General features: G+C 40.0%; 1 protein-coding gene across 1 annotated transcript; it reads left to right on the top strand.

The window, feature by feature from the left end:
- The first annotated feature begins 638 nt into the window (after nucleotides 1-638).
- Nucleotides 639-10,381, top strand: LOC138770553 (potassium channel subfamily K member 1-like). The gene is made up of 3 exons (XM_069949658.1): nucleotides 639-954; nucleotides 4,854-5,249; nucleotides 10,122-10,381. Exons 1-3 carry the CDS (start codon nucleotides 639-641, stop codon nucleotides 10,379-10,381), a joined length of 972 nt encoding a protein of 323 aa, XP_069805759.1.
- The last annotated feature ends 473 nt before the right edge of the window (nucleotides 10,382-10,854 follow it).

Raw genomic sequence — 10,854 nt, 5'->3', positions numbered from 1 at the left:
TGTAAAGTTTACGAACCCAACCATAGGGTAAAGCACTTGTGGTAACCCCATATGGTGGTCAGTCTTCATGATAGGTCTATAAAACTATGTGCCCATTGGCCAGTGTATGCAGGCATAGCTTCATTTTCATGGGGCTGCCAAATTGTGTCAGTCACACACATAAGAGAAAAAACTTTTGACCGTCGAAACCGTGGAATAAACTTTTTCAGGCTTTTTTTTCAAATTTTTCAAACCTTGTGGCTTGTGCCAAATAATGGCAATTCTCAACCTTTTATGATGTTCTTAGAAGGTAAGCAAGTAACTTTTTTTTTTTTTTTTTTATAAGAAGAGTTCAGTTACATCATGTTGGTTCTTGTAGTTTCATAGAACCTGCAGTAGCTACAGATCTTGTCAGGTTTACAGCTTTGAAACATAGCATTCGTTCATTCTCATAGATTGTAAGCTCTTGCTCCTCATGTTTGACATTTACCTCTACAACAAGTCCCAGTGATCCACACCAGGTCTTATTCAGAGCTGGAGTCATCTTTTGTCCAAGTTCCACCTCAAATCAGTTCCACCTAAATAGATCAAGTTGATTTTTACATTGACCCAAAAAAGTCAACCAGATCCCTTCTAAGTAGCACCATTCAAGCAGCAGTATGGTGAGCCACCGTCCTCTCCTCTTCCTCCTGCTCTTGCTCAGTTACGTCTTGTACCTAGTGATTGGGGCTTATGTTTTCTCAACCTTGGAACAACCCTTTGAGGACCAGCTGAGGGAGGAGGTGGAGGACTTGTGGAGTGATTTCTTGAAGACCCACCCGTGTCTCTCTGAGGAGCATCTGGATGACTTTCTCCGGAAAGCGTTTCTGGTCAAGAGCTTTGGTGTGTCAGTTCTGCGCAATATATCTGGTTTTGAGGTCAAGTGGGACTTTGTATCTTCTCTGTTCTTCACTGGTACTACGCTTACCACTATAGGTAGGTGATTAGAAACAGTTGCACCGTGACTTATTCTACTAATTTACAAAATGCAGACATTGTCGACACAAATTTGGGCATCATACACTCAGATCTGCTTGTACAGTGGCACATGGAGTCTCTGCAACTCTCTGATTGTAAGGCTGGGTTCATATGGTGCAAAAAAAAAAAAAAAAACCCTACATGTGATTCTTTTGTTATTTGCAGCAGTTTGGGATGCTGCTTTTGCAAATATGTTTTTACAGGTAAAAGTAAAAAAAAAAAACTGCATCAGAACCACAGCAAACCACAGTAAAAATACTATTGCTATTAAAATGTAAGGACACAAACCACAAAAATTGCTATATAAACTGGCACTAGGGGTATGTTCACACATGCTGGAGATCTGTTGTGGATCAACTGCAAAAAATCTGCACCAAAACAAATCAATGCATGTACAATCAATTGCATGTTGTTCATCAGCATGTGTGAACACGGCCTAAGAGGAATGAGTCAGATATGTTTTTCTGCAGCTATGGACTTCTCCTTTTATCTTTTTGTTGATGTATGTTTCTTAAAATGGACAGCTATTGCTGGGAGTGAACTGTGCATGTTTTTTTTTTTTTTTTTTGAGTGGCATTTCCATCAGTACCTGGCTTTGGCTTCATATGTGGATTTTCCTCTGTTTAAAAGGGCTGTGAAACTCCCCAAAACATTTTAGCCTCCTTAGGGTATGTGGACACTACGGAATCAGGCCGCATCACCCACTGAAGATTCCACGCGCCTGAACGCTTGTCCGCCCATGCCATAGACTTCATTCTATGCACAGGCGGATTCCGCTGTCCGCCCAAAGAAAGTCCGCCCAGGTTTATTTTTTGGGTGGATAGCAGAATCCGCCTGTGCATGGAATGGAGTCTATGGCACAGGTGGAGATGCGCGCAAGTGGGGACAAGAGACAGGTGATCTGCCGGGATTCCATAGGATGCACATACCCTAACTGTTTAGAAATTCTTGACCTTGTAGTTGCTTAAACATATAGGCCAATATCTTTGTACGGCTGCATAACCCCTTTAATGAGGTTTCTCAGGATTGGATAAACATGTCTGTTTTCCTCCAAAATTAACGCTACACCTGCCCTCAGGTTCTGTGTGGAATTGCAACTTTTAACCGAATATTTAAGAGGCAAGCGAGTGCCGACCTATCAAGTCAGTGCGTGGGGGGATATGCTGCAGGTGGCCCATAGCAGATAGTGGCTGTCTGCTGCTGCCACTCCTATTACACAAAGCGACAGCCAGCAGACCACTGCTATAATTATCTGGATTTTGGTTCATGCAGAAAGGCAATGATCAGCCAATATCGTTGTTGCCATTCTACATGGGCTATTGCACAAAACGATTATTGACCAAGTACGACTGATAATCGGTTTGTGGAAACGATTGTTTTCTAATCCTGGATAACCCCTTTAAGGAATCAGTCAGCTCAGAGCTCCAGTGTCAAGGAGGTGGTATACCTGCATGCATAGAATATCCAGCCATTTTGCACTTCTACCCCTTCCTCAGAGCATCTGGTGTGATGGCATGAGCACATATTGTGGCACATGTAGGGTAATAGGTTACGTTTTTGTTCTTTATCCTTACTGCTTTACTATAGCTGTAACCAACAGGCTGCTCACTAACAGGTTATTAATATATTTTGGTTGTGTTACTATAAAGGAGGAATTACACTTTGTGGAGGCCGCCCTATTTCCCAGTGTGGTGACATTATAGACAAAGCATTAGCAGGGGGAGGCTCGATCAGACGCCGTCACAGAAACAACTTGATTGAAGCCATTTTCATGCCGGCGCATTCATTGATTTTACAGTGACTGACAGCCTCCTCACAGCTTAGTCCTATGTGAGATTGCTTAGTAAATCATCTTGTGTTATCCATGATGGACAAGGAAACATTTGTTTGTGCCGGAATATAAAAATGCTTAAAAAAGAGACGAGTGTCTATTATTTTCACTAAATTAACTAACCAGTCATGACTCAGTGGAGGGCGTATGTAGGCACAATCTATTCTAAATGTATAAAATACATTATATATAAATTACAATACCAGCAAGGACAAGCAGATTCTATTAATCAGGATAAAACTGGATATAGTAAAAGGTAAAATAAAATATGTGAAAAAACAGCATCAAAACATGTACATAGCATCAGGGAGCCCATGTGGCTGCAGTAAGGGTGCCTTTACAAAGAGAGATTTATCTGACAGATTTTTGAAGCCAAAGGCAGGAATGGATTTAAAGGGGTAGTGCAGTGTTTAACATTTATTCACAAAATAACACACATTACAAAGTTATACAACTTTGTTATGTGTGTTATTTTAGTGAATGGCCCCCTTCCCCGTGTTCCCCCCCACCCCGGAAGTGTGGTGCAGTCTTTCTTTCTTTCTTTCTTTCTTTCTTTCTTTCTTTCTTTCTTTCTTTCTTTCTTTCTTTCTTTCTTTCTTTCTTTCTTTCTTTCTTTCTTTCTTTCTTTCTTTCTTTCTTTCTTTCTTTCTTTCTTTCTTTCTTTCTTTCTTTCTTTCTTTCTTTCTTTCTTTCTTTCTTTCTTTCTTTCTTTCTTTCTTTCTTTCTTTCTTTCTTTCTTTCTTTCTTTCTTTCTTTCTTTCTTTCTTTCTTCACTACCCCTTAAACAAGAGGAGAAATCTCAGTCTTTCCTTTATTAACTATTCCCTGTTTATAGTCTCTTCCTGGCTTTGGCTTCAAAAATCTGTCATAAAAATATCTCTGTGTAAACGCACCATAAGGCTGATCCCCTATGTTTTGCTATTGGGAGGTGAGAACCTGTGCAGGACTCCGAAGCTTGCATCTAGGAGCTAAAGGCTGTAGAGGAGGAAGTAAACACCAGGGCGTTTTTCTTTAGGGTCTCCTCCTCCTTTTTTTGTGCTGTACTGAAGAAATCCAGAAATTTAAAGGGAACCTGTCAACACTTTCATGCTGTCTTAAGCACAAATCATCAGGGTGGCTTTTGCCTGCTTTGCCAGCCTTGATTGACCGATCTCTTCCTATACCAAATTGCTGTATAACACGGCTGGTGGTGTGTGGAGGAGTCACCACTAGAGATGAGCGAACCTGGAGCATGCTCGAGTCGATCCAAACCCGAACTTTCGGCATTTGATTAGCGGTGGCTGCTGAACTTGGATAAAGCCCTAAGGCTATGTGGAAAACATGGATATAGTCATTGGCTGTATCCATGTTTTCCAGACAACCTTAGAGCTTTATCCAAGTTCAGCAGCCCCCGCTAATCAAATGCCGAACGCTCGGGTTCGGATGGACTTGAACCCGGTCCGCTCATCTCTAGTCACCACCCCAATAACTTGTGGTTTGGGCAGCATAAAAGAGATGACAGGTTCCCTTTAAGATGGCCATGTATATTAGATTAGGTTTTGTCTGAATCCATATAATGTTAATGGTGTTCTCCCGCCATTCCACAAGGATAGATATCAGGGAAAATAAAAAAAATGGGCATGTTAGATACGAACTGCCAGATCCTTTTGCTCTTGAAGAGATAATTTCCTGCCAGGGGAAGGAAATTGATTCTATTGGAGTGGAGTGGAGGGGGTTTCCTCCCTTTGGGGGCAGGAAGGCCTGCCTCCAGTATTTAGCCCCAGCGAGTGCCTGGGAACAGAACGGCGCCATACATGGAAACCGGGCTGCGGTTAAAAAAAAAAAAAAAAAAAAAGGACATCGGTAGCCGTAGCCCTTCTATCCATGTGAGAAACTTAAAGCGAACGTACTGCTAGTAGTCTGTGCCCCCCACCTATTTGCTGCAGGACAGGTACCATTCAGATATTGGGTGAGCAACTGTGGTTATTTATATATCATGTGTATCTATAATCATATCCTAATTTAACAATCCTATTTGACCCTGCAGGTTACGGACATCCTGTTCCCATCTCGCTAAAGGGAAAGATATTTTGCCTGTTATATTCAATCATTGGAATCCCATTTACTTTAACCGTATTGTCTATTGCTGCTCGGAACCTCCTTTTCCTACTTCGAGACAAGCCCATCCACATCCTTCATCTGCAGTGTAACTTTGACCGGAACAAGCTGGTGTGGATCCACGCTGGCATCGTAATCTCCCTTCTCTTACTTCTCTTCTTTTTTATTCCTGCAATTGTTTTCGAAGCTGTTGAAGGAAACTGGGGCTATGTAGATGCTCTCTATTTTTGCTTTATTTCTTTGACTACCATTGGCCTTGGAGATTATGTTCCCGGTGAGCAAAGTGGTCAACGCATGCCTGCTCTATACAAGCTTCTGGTCATCTGTAAGTATGCCTTTCGGGTCAATGCCAGATCGGTATTTTGCCATCAGTGTTTAAGAATTTTTCTTACTTGTCCATATCCCCTGCATTAGAGATTAGAGACTTGCTGCATAATATTCACACATGAAATTCTATCAGTATTTAGTTTGATTTCCATCCCATAGTGGTGTAGTTAAATTGTATGATTTACCTTAATCTATAAGGGGATTTGGAGCTCTCTATCAGCTACAACCCATATGAATGATCTATTCTGGTGTCTCCCGTATCGCTATATAAAAAAGTGATACTTACCTACGCCCGTCCCCTGGAGCTCATGTTGTGGCTCCCTCCAGTCCCTCACTCACTGCTTTCAAGATGACAGGAAGCAGGCAGAAGAGGCGAGCAAAGAGAGACCACAGGGGCCTAGAATAGGTAAGTATGACTTTTTTTTTTCTACAGCTCCAATATTATATGAAGTTTTTTGGGGCACAAGAATATAGAATAAGAATTTCACAATTTCATCTTCTCTTAATAAGTAATGTAATTCAGGGACATTGCTCTGGATATCGTGTATTTTCAATTTTCAGGAATGGCAGCTTTCTCCAAGACTTCTTGGTTTTTCCAGATGTGAGCTGGTAATAGCAGGGTCCCGGGGCTCCTGTAGCGCCATCGATATTAATTTCTTTACTGCAAGGTCATGGCCTGATTAAAGTCCTCTCCATCCTGCATCCAGAATTATACACTAGTCATTTTTACATGGGTAACTCTACATTTCGTTTATCAAGGCTTATTGTAAAAAAACAGCTAGTGTTGCATTGTTATATTGCATTGTTATATGCTTCTGTATACCTTTACAACTACCAGCTCTCTAGTGGGAAGGGGCACAAAGGAGAATACTTGAGCAGGAAATAGATTAGACTGAAATGGCGAGTACTCTACAATTACAGCCAAAATCCACCTTTATGCTTGAAAGGTCAGTACAGCCTTCTCCCAGAGCAAGAACCGGTCTGAAGATGAATGCATTATGTTTAAAGTGTACAGCATTATTCCCCCTTCACCTAAGATTACAGCTGGCCCAATGCAGTCATACAGGTAGCGATATCCTGGTATTTGCCAAACCCATACTCCTCTATCAGATGCAAGATAGTGAAGTGTGATCCATCACTTCACAGAACACTTTTTCATTGCAGTTCAGTGGTGGTGTGCTTTACTCCACTGCATTTGATGCTTAGCGATGTTCCCAGTGGGGCACAGTTTTTGTGTTGATTTTAATGCCAGATCAGCAGAACATTGGTGACCGCTATGCACCTTAGCACTTGGCTACCCCTTCATGGTAACTTTTATATACTTATGTTAATGGGACTGAATGAAACACCTAAATTCAGTGGTCGAGAGTTGGAACTTGATATTCTTTTAATGTAAAGAAAAAAATACAGGGACATGTAAAGCTTATAAGAGTGAAGCTGCATTCCCACGTTCTGTGATCCTGACGGATCACGGACATGGAATGCCAGTACCGGAGTCTCCCCGCGCCTGGACAGCATCTGTAATTAGATGCTGGGAGCGGGGGAGACTGTATTCATAAGCGCCACGCTGTAATGAATCAGCCGTGCGGTGCTGTTACTACAGTGCGGCGCTTATGAATGCAGTCTCCCCCGCTCCCAGCATCTAATTACAGATGCTGTCCGGGCACAGGGGGACTCCGGTACATGCATTCCACATCCGTGATCAGTCAGGATCAAGGAACGTGGGAATGCAGCCTTACAATTTTGGAAAATCTGCTTTACTAATGTTGGTATTTCAGCAGGATGGCCAGCTATGTGAAAGACTTACAAAAGCAAAATGGCAGAAAATTTTAATGAAGACTATATAGAATTGCATTTAAGAAGCAAATGAATAATGAAAAGAAATCGTACTCAAAAGTGTCTATAGTCTCTATTACGAAAGATAACATGGATGAAAGTATGATTAAAAAAAGATGGGGGTGGGGGTGAGGTTGGGATGGTAACAGAACAAAGTGTTTACCTAAATATATTGCTTGTTCAGTAGATTTTTTTTTTTTTTTATCATCATGGACAACACCCTTTTATTACAATGCGCAGGGAAAAGACGGGAACGATTTATTTATATATAATTTTTTAAATTACACTTTTCTAAATAATGTTCTTGCTTTTGAAATGAATCTGAAATAGAATAATAGAAATCTTATACACTAGATTTTAACTTTATTGCTGCAATGTGTCAGCTTTAAATATAAAATTGGCTTGCTCTCAGCTTTATTTCATTTTTTTTTTTAAAAGCAATTAGTATTTTCTGCTGGCTAATGCACTGTGTTCTATATACTAATTAAATTCCTAGGTTTTGGTTGCATAAAGTCCATTCATGCATTTTAATTAACATTTTTATTTTTCAATTAACTTCAGTATGCAGCAGTTGCTTTAGCCTGAAGTATGGCAGCCACATTCACAAAAGCTGCTTCTTTTAGATTTCCTAAAGAAACAATATACTTGGTGGTGAGGGACCACAGAAACTATACAAAAATTCTACCTTTTGGCCTTATGGCTAACTGAGAGCCATACTACCATTTAAATAAAGTCTAAGGACTTCTCCAAGCTGATTTATTAATTTTATTGTTTATTTGTTTCCTGAATGGAACTATCTAAATGGTCTTCATGAAAAATTTTCTACCATTTAGCTTCTGCAGAATGTGCATAAGGCTATGTGTCTTTCTGAGTTACTAGAAATCCAGGTCCAGTCTCCTGAAGGCAGATTTTTTGGCTTGTGTTGGTTGAAAAAAAACAGACTAAACACAGGAATTCCGGCCAGTACAGAGAGTCACGGCTCAGTGTGTCCATCAATTACATAAATGCCTTCTCTGTGAGCTCTCAGATGGCCTGGAAAACAGTGGACTTCCTGTTTCCTGACAGAAAACAGGAAGTGCCCTGTTTTTCATGAAAACAAAAAAAAATAATTTAGATTTTAAAAGTTATAACGACAGTGATCCCTTATGTAAACGAGTGCTGATCTGCTAGATTGGTGCTTGTTTACTGGCCCTTTTACATGGCTCGATAATCCTGCAGCAAGGGCTGTATATATATTGTTAGTGATGTCCATGCAGTCCTTGCTGTATATGTTACCTCTCTGTGCTCCCAGTGTTTTTTTCGCTTGTGTCTGCTGTTCAGGAGCCGCTGCTGGTACTTCAGAGCTGGCCTCTGAAGTGATAGGCTGCTCATCGTTGTATTCGGCTACATGGTAATCAATAATCAGTAATTATTTTATGAAGCATGTGCAATAAAAGTAAAGCTAGAAGTACTTCTACTACTTTAGCTTTTCTTATACACAAAACATATATTTTTTGTGTTCATGTCCAAGGTTTCCATCGCCTTTAATGGAACACATTTAACTAGCCACAACGTTTGTCTTATTGTCAATTTTGCTCTTGTTGTAGAGTATATAAGGCAACAATGCTCCTGACCCAAGAGACGTGACCAAGTTTCAATTTGACATACTTGGTCAGAATAGATTAGGTTCATTGGTATCTCCCTGACATCAAATGATGGGGTCAAAGCTCATTGTGCTTCAGGCTGGTTTCTGATGGCTGTGATACAGGCACATCTTAACAACATCTGTATTAAAGGGGTTATCCAGGATGAGAGAACCATAGCTGCTTTCTTCCAGGGACAGCCTGACTCTTGTCCTTAGTTTGTGTGTGATATTACAGCTCGGTTCCATTGATGTGAATGGAGAGGAGTTGCTTTATTTATATAAGATAGCCATCTTCTATAAATTTACAGTGAGCAATGCACTTTGGCTCTCAACATGCCCTGTCTGCCTGCAGCAATACAGTGACGCCGAGTCATAAAAAAGACTATAAAATAATAAAACAAACATACAAAGTAGGCACTGTCCACTTAAAGGTTCTCTGGTTATTTTTTTTTTCTTTCAAATCAACTCGGGTCAGAAAGTGCCAGAAATTTATAATTTACTTCTAATAAAATTTCCTTTCTTCCAGTACTTCAGCTGCTGTATGCTCTGCCTAAAGTAGTGTAATCTGGTGAGCAGGAGAGGTTTTCTATGGGGATTTGCTACTGCTTTAGACATGATATGGACAGAGGTGGCAGCAGAGAGCACTGTGTCAGACTGGAAAGAATACACCACTTCCTGCAGGACATACACCAGCTTATAAGTACTGAAAGACTGGAGTTTTTTTTTTATTAGAAGTAAATTACAAATCTCTGGCACTTTCTGACACCAGCTGATTTTAAAGATTTTTTTTTGTTGTTGTTGCTGGAGTACCCCTTTAAAGCTGCCTATTCTGCCAATAAACTGTATTGTAGCCGTAAAGCGGACCTGATTATCCTACAATGAGAGTTTATACATTATGAATTAGTTTTAGGTAACAAGGACAAATATCCAGTACATTCTATTTTAAGGTTATGCTATATTGGTCTCGGGAACTAATTTTATTTTTTACTATATAAAGTGTGACTGTGTGCATGTGCAACTAAACAATGGTTCAATGGTTCATGGCTTGACATTGGAAACATAATAATAATCCTTTATTCTGTATCATTATCTTCCTTTTTCTTCAACTCTACTAATCAAGGAAAACCTATTAGTGTTTGACATCCTCCATATCACAAAGTCAAGGTCCAGAAAAAACAAATTGGCTCCATTTAGACATTGTAAATATACAGTAAAATATATGTTCTTGCTATCATTAGCAAAGTGCCTGGAGGTAAATCTATAGAAATGTTTGTGTCTGGAGAATGCTTAGCTGGCTTGTGGCCGGCAGCCATAACAATGTTCAATAGCACAAGTCATTTAATTACCAGGACGTATTTATTTTTGGATGTTTTTTTTTAAAACCCTTTTTGTATTTTTTTTTTTTTTTAGGTTATTTATTAATCGGCCTGATTGCTGTGTTTATTCTGGTTGAAATAATGAAGAGTCTACTGAACTGTGACCGGTTCTTCAATCTGTTCTTATTTGGGTGTGAAGACAGCCGGAGAGCCGAGGAGATGGAACGTGATCCACCATATGACTCGGAGCTCCCCTTTGTGCCGAAGCATGATGAAACGAGGAGGAGGAGGGTTCCGCACTCGGTGTCTCCTGCTGAGAAGTCATATGGGACCATCAACGCATCTTTTAGCTGATGGTTCTAATTTTCTACTTTATTTGTTTTACTATAAAGAACATTTACCCCTGGGAAGACCGTGTTTAATTGCTTTAACCATTTTCTCTGTTGGTTGGTATATGAGACTTACAATATATAAAGGTGAACATTATAACCTGTTAAACTCTCTTAAATATAATGGATATTGGATATTCACTGGTTAACAATGGTCACTTACATTGGGTTGGTTGCCCTAATTTTCGAGCACTTTCAATGTCACTGAAATAAGGGATAGAATATTTCCTTTGAAACCTTCACAAGAGATTTTTTTTGTGTACAGTTTTTTTAAAGTTGTGTGAAGAAACTATACGGTGTACACATGGTTAAAGAATACTGAACACCTTAAAGTTCACTGGTTAGTAATGAGTCCATAGCGTTAAAGGGTTGTCTATAATTGGTACTTCGCATGTCCATGTGTGGTGGCTCAATCCCATTTGCGTCTGTGGGGCTAAG

The sequence above is a fragment of the Dendropsophus ebraccatus genome, chromosome 13, assembly GCF_027789765.1.
Source record: "Dendropsophus ebraccatus isolate aDenEbr1 chromosome 13, aDenEbr1.pat, whole genome shotgun sequence".
NCBI classification, from domain to species: domain Eukaryota; kingdom Metazoa; phylum Chordata; class Amphibia; order Anura; family Hylidae; genus Dendropsophus; species Dendropsophus ebraccatus.
The sequence above is the reverse complement of the archived record's forward strand: the minus strand, read 5'-3'. Positions and strand labels throughout refer to the sequence as shown.

Bases quoted from the DNA above. Each gene is read 5' to 3' on its own strand.
- LOC138770553 (XM_069949658.1), top strand. From the start codon at position 639: ATGGTGAGCCACCGTCCTCTCCTCTTCCTCCTGCTCTTGCTCAGTTAC. The intron at 955-4,853 runs GTAGGTGATTAG...TTGACCCTGCAG, and splicing joins TACTACGCTTACCACTATAG to GTTACGGACATCCTGTTCCC. The intron at 5,250-10,121 runs GTAAGTATGCCT...TTTTTTTTTTAG, and splicing joins ATACAAGCTTCTGGTCATCT to GTTATTTATTAATCGGCCTG.